This window comes from Panthera tigris, chromosome F3 (assembly GCF_018350195.1).
Source record: "Panthera tigris isolate Pti1 chromosome F3, P.tigris_Pti1_mat1.1, whole genome shotgun sequence".
Taxonomy (NCBI): domain Eukaryota; kingdom Metazoa; phylum Chordata; class Mammalia; order Carnivora; family Felidae; genus Panthera; species Panthera tigris.
Window position 1 is genome coordinate 25,858,869 of NC_056678.1, and position 15,969 is coordinate 25,874,837.

The 15,969-nt window shown below is 39.9% G+C and overlaps 1 protein-coding gene across 13 annotated transcripts in view; it reads right to left on the minus strand.

Moving 5' to 3' along the window:
- RGSL1 (regulator of G protein signaling like 1) overlaps positions 1–15,969 on the minus strand; it is a 203,461-nt gene that overhangs the window by 95,983 nt on the left and 91,509 nt on the right. For 6 of the 13 annotated variants that reach the window (XR_006214097.1, XR_006214094.1, XR_006214093.1 and 3 more), the window contains exons 17-20: positions 6,314–6,452; positions 5,935–6,059; positions 3,527–3,636; positions 1,570–1,769 (exon numbers count right to left, since the gene is read on the minus strand). Coding sequence is in view for 5 of the 13 variants with exons in the window: in XM_042976599.1 (XP_042832533.1) it covers positions 1,651–1,769; positions 3,527–3,636; positions 5,935–6,059; positions 6,314–6,452 (493 nt within the window). In the remaining 8 variants the exon portion in view is untranslated. Of the gene's footprint in view, positions 1–1,183; positions 1,770–3,526; positions 3,637–5,934; positions 6,060–6,313; positions 6,453–15,969 lie in introns of those variants that run through there. The other 7 variants (XM_042976599.1, XM_042976596.1, XM_042976598.1 and 4 more) reach the window with 4 other exon arrangements.

Sequence of the window (15,969 nt, forward strand, 5' to 3'; positions counted from 1 at the left end):
AGGTTGCTATCTATAACCTTGACTTTTAAGCAGCTCTTGGGCTCAGTTGTGGCTTCCATGACTCTCTGGGGATTCTCTCAGAACCTTAACTTAGCATTAACTCCACTTTGGTGCTTGTATAGAAGTGAGTTAGGCTGAATCCGATTTTGACAGGCTCGAGTCCTTCATGCTTTTATTGCTAATATCCTGCCAAGTAGAACAACTCTGCTTTCCATTTTATGTACCTTACTTTGAAAGGCTGGAGTATTAGGGAGGCTGGCAATAAAAGATCATCTGGGACACTCTTACCCCAGCAATAGTGCTCTCCTGGAGGATGGGTCAGGGACTCCAACTTCCTAAAAGTGCCTGTATTAGTTAGAGGTGAGCAAAGACAGCCACAGAGAAACCCTTCCCTAACTATCTTGACTACAGGCCTATCTGGAAGAACTAAGCTCAACACCTTGGCTCTACATGCTGAGGAATGTCAGGATGTGGAGCTGGGTTTCCAAAAATTTTCTCCCCCGTCTCCCATTGTACACTTGGACAAAGCAGCTCTGAACTGAAGAAGAGGACTTCTGATTCATGCCTACCCTGTGACAGGACACAGCTGCACAGTGGAGAGCACATGTCTTGATGGGGTAAGGTTGCTAGATGAAGCTAAAGACAAATACAGAGAAAAACTTCATCAGAACTCAGGACACAAGCACTCACTGGAGGACCTCCAGCCCAGGAGGGCCATCCCAGAACAGCTTCCAGGTAAATACCTCCAACGAAGGAGTTGGGAAGTGAAGTTGAAGCAGTGATTCTCCAGGGACTTTAAGGAGACCTGGTTTGAATGCTGTAATACCTTTTGTCTTAGTAGACATTTCATCTGGATGCAAAGGTCATGATGCCAACCCCACAGACTCAGGGAAGTAAAATAAGGAGACTGGGCCAGATGAACACTAGAACCACAAGACTTTAGGGCTGTTTGGACTCTATGGATCATGGGCAATATTCCATAGAGGCCTCTACCATTAAGCAATGAGAGGACATATGCAAATGAGTAGAACAGGAAAGTTGGCATTTTATGCCCATAAGCAACAGAAAAGAGTATCCCCAACCTGAAATCCATGTGGAACCCAAGGCAACTTTAGTACTTGGGAGTGGGATTAACTCCTTGATGCTGAAGATGGGGGAAAAAAAAGAAATAACATGGCTCAAATATAGGATGCTAGGACCAGAGTGTTTATTCCAGGAATAAGAAGATCAGCAGCAGGCACTTCCAGGAACCAGGATGTATAGATTGGAGGTCCTGTTCAAGCCCACAGGCATTCTCAGTGGGAAGGGAAAATAACAATTGGGATGTTACAATCATCTCTTAATAAAGGTCACACATCACACCCAGAAATGGCAGAGGAGCCAGCAGAGATACAGACAAGGTTAAGGAACCTGCCTTCAAGGGGCTATAAAAGAATCAAGAAAGTACAGTTATTCAAATGAGAGCTATGCACAGAGGCCCAGAAGGACAGCCAAGAGACCCATTTCTCATCCCACCTCTGCCACTCACAAGCTGTGTGTTTGGAAAAAGTTGCTTCGCATTGTGGGTACCTCAGTCTCCTTGTGGTCACTAAGGAGATTGGCCAAACTGGCATTAGAGTCATCCTCTAACTGTGGAGTAGGCTTTTGACATCAGTGGGATTCCAATCCCAACTCACAATTTTGGACTGAACTTGTTATTATTTCCTGCTGTTGAGGCCAAAACCATTCAATGCCTCTGAGCAAGGTGAATCTTAAAATGGCGTGATCTCCTGGGGAAGAAGGAGGGGGGTGTATTAAAATCCCTTATAACATCTGACAAAATAAATCTGTGTAAGCAAGGAAACTCTTGATGACATTCCTCTGAGTACAGTATGTTAATGATAGACATTATCTAAATCCAAACCTCTAAATTTGAGATCAGGGATCTGGGGTGGAGAGAGGAGAAGCAAAATGCTCAATGTCCTCCAACACATAAACGATGACTCTTCAGGACAGGAACCCAAGTGTCCTGCCCCTTAATTTAGGCATCCTGTTGCCCTCTTCCAACTTCAGACACCAGAAAAGATTTGGGGATTTACTTCCTTAGAGCTCAGCAATAGCAAATGAGCCAAACATTGGAAGCTGTTTGGTTACCACTAAGGGGTATGTTCTTGCTCTTCTGAGTATCATTTGCCCACCCTGCCTGCTCACCTCCCTCTCCTTTCCCTGTTAGTATCCTCCAACCCATCCCTCCACCCTCACTTAAATGAGCCTTTATTCCCACGGGGACACTTGGCTCCACATACTGAAAAGATTGTTAATTTCTGTCTACTGATGTGACACTTTACAAGGCAGAGAAAAGGATAATGAGCAATATTAATTGGCTATGAGGGCAGCCCCAGCTAGGGAAGTAGGTGTTTTATTTCCTACTCAGGTGAGGACCCTCTCAGAGGGGCAGAAACTGGTCCAGAGTTGTTTCCCCTACCATTCAGGCAAGCTAGGGATGGGTTAAGTCTCAAGAGCCTCGTTTGTACTCCTGAAAGGGGGCAGGATACTTGTTTGTGAGGGGGCTGGAGGAGGGACAGTGTTAAGTGTCAGGTAAAATGGACATGAGAACTGGGCAGAATTTAAGCTGAAACTATGGAATGGTCAGCTCTTTCACAGGATAGTTTGCTGCTATCTCTAAGACTCCTATCTTACCTCCATATTTTGTTTTGATGCTGGTACTAGACCCAGACTCACCAACCTGTTCTCTTTGGTTCCCAGAATGTTTCAAAGCAAAAACATTCAGTCTTGCCCTCTCTAGGCATTGCTCTGTGCACCCTCCTCCCTCTCTTTAAAACTCCCTTTTGCTTAAGCACTGATCTCAGTGCAGATATTAAGAAAGGGACTGAGTTTAGCTACTCTGTGCTAAGAAAACATGTGTGTATGTGTTTTCAAACACATCTATTTATTTGTAAATATATTAATATAAAACATATGAATAATATATATTAATAATGTCTAATTAATAATATATTAATAATCAATATGTAAATCTCTCATAATCACAGTGAGCAGAGATAATCCTATTAACATTTTATTTCTGAATTTTTTTCATGCTCTCATAAAATTATATATATGCGTAAAGATATATATATATATTTACCACTTAAGTGGTTGTCATTTAACACTGTAAAATACATAATTTTCAGATGGTAGGGTTTCTGGAGATAGTTGGAGCAGGGGGCTTCTTAAATAGCAGTAAAGCAGGTCCCCACCTCCATTTACCCACCACATAGACAATGACAATGACCCACATCCCAAAGCTATTGGGAGGTACTGCCAGGGATTGGTGCATGGGTTCCCTTTATCTGGCACTAATAGCCACAGATAAAATACACTTTAATGCTTCTCTAAGAGTAAAGTTAATGAGATGCCCACCCCTCCAGAAGACAATATCCTCTGTGAAGTCTGAAGTTGGTTTTTTGGACCCTTGCTTTCCCTTCATGAGTCTGATTTGCTGGAGAATGGGGCTGTAGGTCATGAACATAGGTATAGAACTTACCTCCACTCAAAGGAGGATACTTGTGCACGGGCTTTTGAGAAGTTTTTTTATCTTTAAATATCTTCCCCTTGTACTGGAAGTAAGAGTGGGCTGCCTTCCAGGAAGAAAACCTGTGAAAAGAATGGCTTCTGGTCACAGGGAGAAAGCTAACAGCTAAGGAGGCTGGAGCATGGAGCACAAGGGAACCAGAACAGGGACAGTCCTTACAGAGAATGGAGTGTGTAATAGAGAAGAGAAGAGACTAGGCCTTGGAGTGCTGCCTGTCAGAGGCCCTTCTTCTGCGGCCTCCTCTGTGTCCAGGCCTGGCTCCAGTGAGGACCTGCCATGCATAGTATGTTGGAATTCCCTTCTGGAACCAGTGAATGGAGTCTTTAAAGAACCTACTGTACATAGGTCTGAGGTGGGGGTCAATCCCTGGGATGCTTGCTTGAGCATCAGAGTATGAACTCCCTACTTAACCCCACCTGGTACAGCCAGAGTGTCTGACTGACTTCCTCTCAGGTCCCAATCCCTGGTTTCATCCTGTCCCTTGCTGGAGGTCATGACCCTGTCATTGTATTCCCAGCAGCCCTTTCCCTGGAGTAGACAGACCTCTGCTCTTCACATGAACTTGGACTCATATACTCACTGGAACCTGAGAACTACTGCTCCCTGGAATCCCTCACAATATTCTTCATCTCTTTCTCCGTGGCCCCGAACCCCTTGCTGTCCTTCAGCCTACTCTTGCATTGGCCCCCTTAAGGTCGAGTCTCGGCTAAGACTGGATTTATTTTCTATCCCGACTTGGCTCTGATGGTCTTGACTGCTGCCCTCCTTCCTTTCCTTAAAGGACACTCTATTTGATCACAGTTAGTTTCTGCCATTCCATTTGCTGAAATGGGTCTCCCTCCCATTATGGAGCTCCCAGTGTGACATGATGCATTCTTTGTGATACTTAAGAGACAGAGAGACCTGGTTTCTAATCCTGACTTAACTAATTCCAAGTGATCCAATGTGTCTCTTAATTCCTTTGAGCCTTGGTTTACTCATCTATGAAACGGGGATAACAACACTTTGTTCCACCCACCTGATAGGGTTATTAAGAGGTTCGTCTGGGATAAGATATGTGAATACAGTTTATGCAATATAAAACTCTTTATATAGGAGTATACAGTAAAGCAAGGAAAGAATCAACTACATAAGGATTAGGGATTTAAAGCCTCCCTGAAGCACCCCTATATTTCCTAAATAGGTATAAGAGACTGCAGAGCACTGACTCGAGCCAGGAGCAGCATGCATTTCCCAGGGGTTTCTCATTCTCCAGAATCAGGAAAAATTTCTATTTAATCCTGCTCAGCAGAACTAAGTCAAATCTAGTCTTAGTGCTAGGTAACAATTGGTGTTCAAAAGGCTAAACTTGTTATCTTGAACTTTGCTTTTTAATTTCTCTCAATCCTGTATTAAATAATTTATTATCATAGGGATTTTAAAATAAAGGTTAGAGATTAGTATGCAAACTTTACACTTATTTTATAATAAGGTAATGTGTGTGTGTGTGTGTGTGTGTGTGAGAGAGAGAGAGAGAGAGAGAGAGAGAGAGAGGAGAGGGGGAACCCTTAAGACTTGGAATCACATAATAATCTAAACATCTCAATCAGCCTTGTCTTGGAACATTTCAGCCAGTTGTCCTCTGGTCACTGTCACCCAGGGCACTGCCATTCATTATGTGGAAGATATAGGCTGGAGCCACAGTGCACCACAGGAGTAAATAACCACCTGGGAGAACCTGAGCCAGTGTCTCAGTCCAAACCTTGACAGGATAGTTTAGAAACCAGTGGGCCACAGGTTGCATATGTCCTGCAAATATTTTGTTTGTTTCATTTTTGTTTTTTGGCCTTCAGAGTTTCCTTACCATGGTTTAGTTTTGAGTTAGTTGCCACATTTGCCACTTTGACTTTCAGAGATAAAAGCCTAAATGTCTAAGCTCCTCTTGAAAATTGAAATATTATGGTATTTGGACCTAACAGAGTAAAACTCTGCTGTCTTACTGCCTCAATGGGGCTCCTTAAGCACAAGTGCAGTTGTGTGAGTCTTGACAGAATTTCTCCCCAGATAGCCATGTTCCATACTCATGCTTAGGTGAGGAACCTATGCCTAGTAAAATTAACATCCTTTCCCAAGCATGTGGCCAGGGGATGTGAGACCCAGGCACTCTGATCCCCAGTCTTACTTGACCTTCCATCTTCTGATTCAGTTTCAGTGTGGGAGTATGAGAGACCAAGTGTAGCAAGTAGGATAAGGATACACCATTGTAGTTCCCATGAAAATGGAAACCATGAAGTAGAGAGTTAGAGGAAGACAGAAAACTCTTTAGAAAGTCAAATGTGTTTTCCTGCCCTTATAATCCTTGGGCAAGGGGAAATAGTTACCTTTTCCAGAAGTACATAATGATGGGGAAGAGAGACATGATAGTCCCATGGAAGATGCTCCGATCTAGGTGGCCCTCTGCAATGGAAGCAAGGATAGCATCCTTCTGGGATTCAGAGATGTTCACCTACCCATAGAATGGGAGCCTGTCACTGACATAATTCCAGGGAAGGCAGAAAACCTCTCGTGACCCCTAGTACCTATAGGTACCCTCAATACCTATAAGACCATCCCCTCCCCAGAAAGCGGCATGTTATCATGCAACTTCTAGTAAAGGACATCTGGTTGACACAGGACTTAGGAGGTGCCTATTAGCTATCATTTCTTGTGGAAGAAATGCTTCTTGGCAAAAGCCCAGAGAGAAGTGGGAGTTCCCTTTACCCTCAGCCTTGGAGGAATTTCAGAATTCAGGTAGAGCTTTAGGATGATATTAAGTTTGGACCTCATTAGCATCACGTCATTCTCGTTGTATGCCCGGTTGACTTGCAGCATATGAGCTGAACTCACCAAATTATTAAATCTAAAAAGAAGCAGTAAGCAGGAAATCAGCTAGGAGAAGATCAAAGCAGCAACTAAATAGGGCAGCCAGCCCAGACCCATTTCTGACCTAAGAAAGACAGGGCCAATCCTTGGCCAGGTTGAAACTTTATTCATTTAATCATAATGCATCCATTGGCAGATATTGAGCACCTACCACAGGTCAGGTAATGTGCTAAGTGCTTCTTCAAGTGTATTTCTTTACTGCAAATGCCCTTTATCCCATCCTCCCTCCACCCTTGTCTCTGTACGAGTTTTGCCTCTGACAACTTCAGGAACTAAGGGCTATCTTTTTCTTTGTTTCCCCTTCTCTGCTGACACTTTCACAATTACCACCACTCTCCGAGGCAAGATAGTGCTTTTCTCTTTTTTTTTTTAATTTTCTTATTTTTCTAAATTATAGTAAAATATACCTAACATAAAATTTACCAGTTTAACTGTTTTTAAATGTACAGTTCAGTGGCATTAAATACATTTATCTTGTTGTTCAACCATCAACACCATCTCCAGAACTTTTTACATCTTCCCCAACTGAAACTCTATGCCCATTAAATAAAAACCATCCATTCCTCCCTTCCCATAACCCCTGGCAACTACTTTCTACTGTCTCCTAGTGACATATTCTTTTACTAACCATCAAATATCTGTCAGTTATACCTTGTCTTGATTTAAGTACACAGTTTATTTCTCTCAGGCCTCAGGCAACTTTATATTTTATATTTTAAATATATATACATTTATTATATATATATATATAATGTTTCTTTATTTTGTATATATATGTATATATATATATGTATTGTGCATATATATATGTATATATATATATATATATATATATATATATAATGTTTATTTCTTTATTTTGGTAGACAGTGAAAGCAGGGGAGGGGCAGAGAGAGAGGGAGAGAAAGAATCCAAGCAGGCTCTGCAGTATCTGTGCAGAACCCCATGTGGGTCTCAAACTCACAAGCTGTGAGATCATGACCTGAGCTGAAATCAACAAGAGTTGGACATTTAACTGACTAATCCACACAGGTGCCCCTCTCTCAGGCCACTTTAAATATTAACCATTTAAAATTTTCCTAAGAGTAGACTACCAATGTTTTCCCTTTATAAGCTTAATTTGCAAATCGGTTTATTTATCCAACCAGCAGACATTTATTAAGGGTTTACTCTTTGCCAGGTGCAGTTCCAAGAGCAGGGATTCAGCAGTAAACATGGAAAACAAAGTTCTGCTTTTCTTTTTAGTTGTCCAAATGTACTTCCTGCACCTATCATCCTACTTCTTAACTCTTATTTGTGTTTTGTCTGCCATCCAGATCAGTTTGTGGGATCTTAGAGAATAGAGAGCATGTCTTAGTTGTCTTTTGTATCTCCTATGTCAAATCCCGTGCACAAGAATGAGTAAGCAATCAGTAAGCACTCGTGGAAATGAGCCAAATGCCTCACTGGGGTGCAGTGGAAGATCTCTTAACCCAATTCCTCTAACTAATGTGCTAAGTTACCAGGTGCTCTGAAATTCTGAAAACACACTGATACCTGTAACGTGCTCACTGTATACACTGGTTGTACCTTTTGTAATACACTCTCACATTTTTCCATTGAGTTGAAGCAGGTATATACTGAGAATTATCCATGTTTCTTCTCAAATATTTTTGCCTATTGTATTTGTTACTATAATTTGTAATTTATAAAAATTGATAAACTATGAACATAAAAAGAAAAGGTGTTTGCTGTTTCTGTGAAAACAAATTTCAATGCATTGGAACATTCCAGTAAAGACAAGCTGCTTTTCAAAAAGTTGCTATTGAGTTGGGTGTGACAAAGCAATTTAAAACATTGAAAAAACAAGTATAAAAATCCAGAAGGATTAATTGCCTTGCAGTAACCTTTAAATTCTCACTCCACTTTAAGGAGAGAAAAAATTGGGCTGCCTGGGTGGCTCAGTCTATTAAGTGACTGACTCTTGATTTCAGCTCAGGTTATGATCTCATGGTTCATTGGTTCAAGCCCCACATTGGGCTCTGCGCCCTCAGTGCAGAGCCTGCTTAGGATTCTTTCTCTCTTCCCCTCTCCCTGCCCCTCTCCTGCTCACTTCTCTCTCTCTCAAAATAAGTAAAGTAAACTTTAAAAAAAGAAAGAAAGAAAAATCAGAATTAGCAGATAGCATTTTGGATATAGTTTGTGCAAGAGAAATATGTGGATCTCCAATTAGAGGAATGGCTTTGGCTTTACATCAAAAGTTTGACAGGTAAGTGAAAGTACATTAGTATGATTTGTCATAATAATAACTGTTTAAGTATGGAGCTTCTTCACAAAATTAAAAATAGAATTGCCATATGATCCAGTAATCCCACTACTGGGTATTACCCAAAGAATATGAAAACACTAATTGACAGAGATGTATGCACCCCTATGTTTACTGCAGCATTATTTATAGTAGCCAGATTGTGGAAGCAGCCCATGTGTCCACTGAATGGATAAAGAAGTTATGCTATATATACACAATGGGATATTAGTCAGCCATAAAAAAGAATGAAATTTTGCCATTTGCAACAACATGGATGGAGCTAGAGGGTATAATGCTAAGTGAAATAAATTGGTCAGAGAAAGACAAATACAATATGATTTCACTCATATGTGGAATTTAAGAAACAAAATAAACAAAGAAAAAAAGGAAAAAACAAGAAATGCACTCTTAACTATAGAGAATAAACTGATGGTCACCAGAGGAGAGGCTGGTGGGCAGATGGGTGAAATAGGTGATGGAGATTAAGAGTATACTTCTCATGATGAACACTGAATAATGTATAGAATTGTTTAACCAATATATTCTACACCTGAAACTAATATAATACTGTATGTTAACTATACTGGAATTAAACATTTTTAAAAAGCTAATCAACCAGAGGCAAGCAAAAACAATAATAATGATACACAATGAGTGAAGTAATATAGAAGACTAAGTGACCTGTATGTATGTACAGGGGACTTCCAACTTATATCAACTTAAATACCACTTATGCATCTCTGTCTTTATTTTTAAATTAGTTTAGAACTTATAACACAGTTCTCAAAAAAAAAGCACACCACATCTAAAATATAGACTTGTAAGACAATCAAGCCATTCTACTTTAGTACATAAGGTATCTAATCACCATGTATGTAGTACATCATTTCTATGGGGAAAATGTGTTCCAAATTTCAAATCAGTATTCCAACAACATGCTTTTTCTGAGTAACAAAGATGTCCCCACCCTTGAGGACAAGGAATAAAGTGGAGGCTCTTATTCCTCTTACAGTCACTTGCTTGTCTCTGCAAATGTTCAAGAGAAATTTTAAATCAACTGTCTTTTGGAGATACTAGACCCATGTTCTAAACTATGCTGCACATCAGAATCACATGAGTAGCTTGTGAGAATACAAGTTCCCAAGATCCACACTGGACCAGTAAAATCCAAATCTCAGGGACCTTGGCATTGGCAGTAATCATAAGCTTCAAGCAATCCTGATGTGCACCAGGGTTGATAACCACTGACTAACTTCTCTACTCCAGTATGACTTTTTTGCCAGTTCAGGCTCTGGGCCCACAAATTGGGCAGCTGTACACATGAAAACACACTTGGTTAAGAATATTTCTAAGTAGAGGGGGAGGAGCCAAGATGGAGGAAAAGCATGGACGTTTTTTTTGTGTGTCTCATGTCCATTAAATAGAGCCAGATCAACACTAAACCTTCCTGTACACCTAGAAAACTAATTTGAGGATTAACACAAAAATCTGCACAACCTAAACCACAGAGCTCAGCAGGTACTTGGTGCAGAGAGGTGAACTGGGGGAGAGAGAAGCCACAGAGGGCAGGGAGTTGTTTTTGCTTGTGGAGACAGGATGAAGATGGGGGGAGAGTACGGGAAAAACATGCTCCCCCAAAAAGCAGCTGGAGAGAAAGTGGAAAAGTGGAAACAGCCATGGGGACTGAACTAAAAAAGGAGAAAGGAAAGGATTTAAATTCCATCAAGACTCTGTAAACAGGGGGAGCACAGAGTCTGAAACTCTGCAGCTCAATACTTGATGGTGCTCTGGTAGGAAGGGTGAATCCCCGGGAGCAGAGTAGAGTCTGGGAGGTCCTCAGGCCACATAGGAGAAGTGGCTCCACTGATGGAAAGACATTTTGTAACGGCTGTGCAGTCACCCAGTCCCAGCAGACCCCAGAGAACAAGGTTGTTACTGGTGAAGCCTGGTGCCAGATGTGTATTGTGATTTTCCATAATCCATGAAAAACTGCTGCTACACAATCATGTGAACTTTTCCTGGGGCAGGCTGGCACCCAGGCGCAGTCTCTGGACATTGGCAGCAGAACAGTCCCACGAATGTTCCTGGGTATGGCGGGCACCTGGCCATTGCTTGGTGAGACCCTTCCCCAGAGGATCTGAGTGGATCAAAGTTGAAGGGCCTCAGAATTGAGGGGTTGGGAAACACAGCTGCATCTGAGATAAAACTCATGAGGGAGGTGCCACCTGGCAACCTAACAGCTTGGTCACAGACAGTGTAAAAGTGCAGAGTGGATGGAAGCCAGAGACAAAGGACTGGTGTGCGATTGCTGGCAGAAGGAGCACAGAGTGCTGATACTAGAGACTGGGTAGCTGGGTGACACCCCTCCTTCACATGCGCAGTCACACCTACAAGCATCACAACAATCCATCCACTAAGCTAAGCTGTGCCATCTAGTGGAGAATGGAGCCATTACACTAAGCCCCACCCAACAGGGCCAACCTCGCTCTTCAGGCACACCACAAATCTCTCTACCTGCTTAGTTTGTGGACTATAAAATGTTTCATAGTTTGAATTCTAGGGGAAAACGTATTTCATTGTATTTCAGTCTGTTAACTGGTCCATCTATTGAATTTTCTTTTTTTATTTGTTTCTTTTTTTTCTTGAATACAGAAAGAGAAAAACTCTATTTTTATTTCCAATTTTTATTAAAATTTTATTTTTATTTTTCTCCTATATTTCTTACATTTTGTAAATTTTTCAAATTATTTTATTTCCATCATTTCATTTTATTCTATTTCATTGTATTCATTTTCTCAAATTTTCAAATGTTTTCCTTTTTTTTCTTGTTTTTCCCCCTTTACTGCCATTTTCTCTAATCTACCAAGCTCCTTTCAATAAACAGGCCAAAACACACCTAGAGTCTAGCATCATTTAATTGATTTGTGTGTGTGTGTTGTTTTTAATTTTTTAATTTTAATTTTTTTTACCTTATTAATTCCTTTTCTTCCTTCAAATGATGAAACAAAGGAATTCACCCCAAAAGAAAGAGCAGGAAGAAACAACAGCTAGGGACTTAGTCAATACAGATACAAATAATATGTCTCAACCAGGATTTACAATCACGATAAAAAGAATACCAGCTGGGGTCTAAAGTAGATTAGAATTCCTCTCTGCGGAGATAAAAGAAGTAAAATCTAGTCAGGATGAAATAAAAAATGATATAACTGAGCTGCAATCTCGAATGGCTGCCATGGCAGCAAGAATGGATGAGGCAGAGCAGCAAATCAGTGATATAGAGGACAAACTTATGGAGAATAATGAAGCAGAAAAAAAGGGAGACTCAAGCAAAAGAGCACAATTTAAGATTTAGAGAAATCAGTGACTCATTAAAAAGGAACAACATCAGAATCATAGGGGTCCAGAAGATGAAGAGAGAAAAAAAGGGGTAGAAGTGTTATGTGAGCAAATCATAGTGGAAAACTTTCCTAACTGGGAACAGACACAGACATTAAAATCCAATAAGCACGGAGGACTCCCATAAGATTCAACAAAAACCGACCATCAACAAGGCATATCATAGTCAAATTCACAAAATATTCAGGCAAGGAGAGAATCATACAGCAGCAAGGGAAAAAAAGTCCTTAACCTACAAGGAAAGACAGATCAGGTTTGCAGCAGACCTATTCACAGAAACCTGGCAGGTCAGAAAGGAGTGGCAGGATATATTCAATTTTGAATATGCAAAATATGTAACCAAGAATTCTTTATCCATCAAGGCTGTCATTCAAAATAGGAGAGATTAAAATTTTCCCAAACAAAAACGAAAGGAGTTTGTGACCACTAAACCAGCCCTGCAAGAAACTTTAAGGGGGACTCTCTGAAGGGAGAAAAGATGAAAAAATAAAACAAAGCAAAACAAAACAAAAGCAACAAAGACTAGAAAGGACCAGAGAACACCACCAGAAACTCCAACTCTACTGGCAACATATGGCAAAAAACTCTAAACGTCAGTGGACTAAGTGCTCCAATCAAAAGACATAGGGTAACAGAATGGATAAGAAAACAAGATCCATCTATATGCTGTTTACAAGAGACCCACTTTAGAACTAAAGACACCTTCAGATTGAAAGTAAGGGCATGGAGAACCATCTATCGTGCTAATGGTCAACAAAAGAAAGCCAGAGTATCCATACTTATACAATCTAGACCTTAAAATAAAGACTGTAACAAGAGATGAAGAAGGACATTATATCATAATTAAGGGGTCTATCCACCAAGAAGACCCAACAGTTGTAAACATTTGTGGTCAAGTGTGAGAGCACTCAAATATATAAATCAATTAATCACAAACATAAAGAAACTCGTTGATAATAATACCATAATACTAGGGGACTTCAACACCCCACTTACAACAATGGGCAGATCACCTAAACAAAATATCAATAAGGAAACAACGGCTTTGAATGACACACTGGACCAGATGGACTTAACAGATATATTAAGAACATTTCATCCTAAAGCAGTGGAATACACATTCTTCTCCAGTGCACATGGAAAGTTCTCCAGAATAGATCACATACTGGGACACAAATCAGCCCTCAACAAGTACAAAAAGATTGAGATCATACCATGCATATTTTCAGACCACATGCTATGAAACTCAAAATCAACCACAAGAAAAAAATTGTAAATGTAACAAATACTTGGAGAGTAAAGACCATCCTACAAAAGAATGAATGGGCTAACCGAGAAATTAAAGAGGAAATTAAAAAGTACATGGAAGCCAATGAAAATGATAACACCACAGCCCAAAGCCTCTGGGATGCAGCAAAGGTGGTCATAAGATGGAAGTATACAGCAATCCAGGTTTTCCTAAAGAAGGAAGAAAGGTCTCATACACAACCTAACCTTACACCTTAAAGAGCTGGAAAAAGAACAGCAAATAAAACCCCAAACCAGAAGAATACAGGAAATAATAAAGATTAGAGCAGAACCCCCCCCCCCAAAAAAAAACCAACAAAACAACCAAACAACAAAACAAACAAAAAAACAGTAGAACAGATCAATGAAACAAGAAGCTGGTTCTTTGAAAGAATTAACAAAATTGGTAAACCCCTAGCCAAAAAGAAAAAGGAAAGCACCCAAATAAGTAAAATCAAGAATGAAAGAGGAGAGATCACAACCAACACAGCAGAAATAAAAACAATAATAAGAGAATATTATGAGCAATTATATGCCAATAAAATGGGCAGTCTAGAAAAAATGGACAAATTCTTAGAAACATATAAACTACCAAAACTGAAACAGGAAGAAATAGAAAATATGAACGGACCCATAACCAGTAAAGAAATCGAATTAGTAATCAAACATTTCCCAAAAAGCAAGAGTCCAGGGCTAGATGGCTTTCCGGGGAAATTCTACCAACATTTAAAAAAGAGTTAACACCTATTCTTTTGAAGCTGTTCCAAAAAATACAAATGGGAGGAAAACTTCCAAACTCTTTCTATGAAGCCAGCATGGCCTTGATTCCAAAATCAGGCAAAGACCCCACTAAAAAGGAGAACTATAGACCAATTTCCCCAATGAACATGGATGCAAAAATCGTCAACAAGATATTAGCCAACCAGATCCAACAATTCCTTAAAAAAATTATTCACCATGACCAAGTGGGATTTATACCTGGGATGCAGGGCTGGTTCAATGTTTGCAAAACAATCGATAAGATACATCACATTAATAAAAGAAAGGACAAGAACCACATGATCCTCTCAATAGATATAGAGGAAGCATTTGACAAAAGACAGCATCCTTTCTTGATAAAAACCCTTAAGAAAGTAGGGATAGAAGGATCATACCTCAAGATCATAAAAGCCATGTATGAAAGACCCAACACTAATATCATTCTCAATGGGAAAAAAATGAGAGCTTTCCCCATAAGGTCAGGAACAAGATGGGGATGTCCGATCTCGCCACTGTTATTCAACATAGTATTGGAAGTCTTAGCCTCAGCAATCAGACAACACAAAGAAATAAAAGGCATCCAAATCGGCCAGGAGGAGGCCAACCTTTCACTCTTCACAGATGACATGATACTCTATATGGAAAATCCAAAAGATTCCACCAAAAAACTGCTAGAACTGATCCATGAATTCAGCAAAGTTTCAGGATATAAAATCAATGCACAGATATCGGTTGCATTCCGATACACTAATAAGGAAGCAACAGAAAGAGAAATCAAGAAATGGATCCCATTTACAATTACACCAAAAGCCATAAAATATCTAGGAATAAATAAGTGAAAAATATATACACTGAAAACTATAGAAAGCTTATGAAACAAATTGAAGAAGACACACAAAAAATGGAAAACTATTCCATGCTCCTGGATTGGAAGAACAAATATTGTTAAAATGTCAATACTAACCAAAGCAGTCTACGTAGTCAATGCAATCCCTATAAAAAATAACAGCAGCATTCTTCACAGAACTAGAACAAAGGGTCCTAAAATTTGTAATGAGCCATAAAAAAACCCGAATAACCAAAGCAATCCTGAAAAAGAAAACCAAAGGTGGAGGCATTACAATCCCAGACTTCAAGCTATATTACAAAGCTGTAATCATGAAGACAGTATGATACTGGAACAAAAACAGACACTCAGATCAACGGAACAGAATAGAGAGCCCAGAAATGGACCCACAAACATATGGCCAACTATTCTTTGACAAAGCAGGAAAGAATATTCAATGGAATAAAGACAGTCTGTTCAGCAAGTGGTGCTGGGAAAACTGGACAGTGACATGCAGAAGAATGAACCTGGACCACTTTCTTACACCAGACACAAAAATAAACTCAAAATGGATGAAAGACCTAAAAGTAAGACAGGAAGCTATCAAAATCCTCAAGGAGAAAGCAGGCAAAAACCTCTTTGATCTTGGCTGCAACAACTTCTTACTCAACACATCTACAGAGGCAAGGGAAACAAAAGCAAAAAAAAAAAAAAAAAACTATTGGGACCTCATCAAAATAAAAAGCTTCTGCACAGTGAAGGAATCAATCAGCAAAACTAAAAGGCAACTGACAGAATGGGAGAAGATATGTGCAAACAACATATCAGATAAAGGACTAGTATCCAAAATCTATAAAGAACTTCTCAAACTCAACATCCAAAAAGCAAAAATCCAGTGAAGAAATGGGCAAAAGACATGAATAGACACTTCTCCAAAGA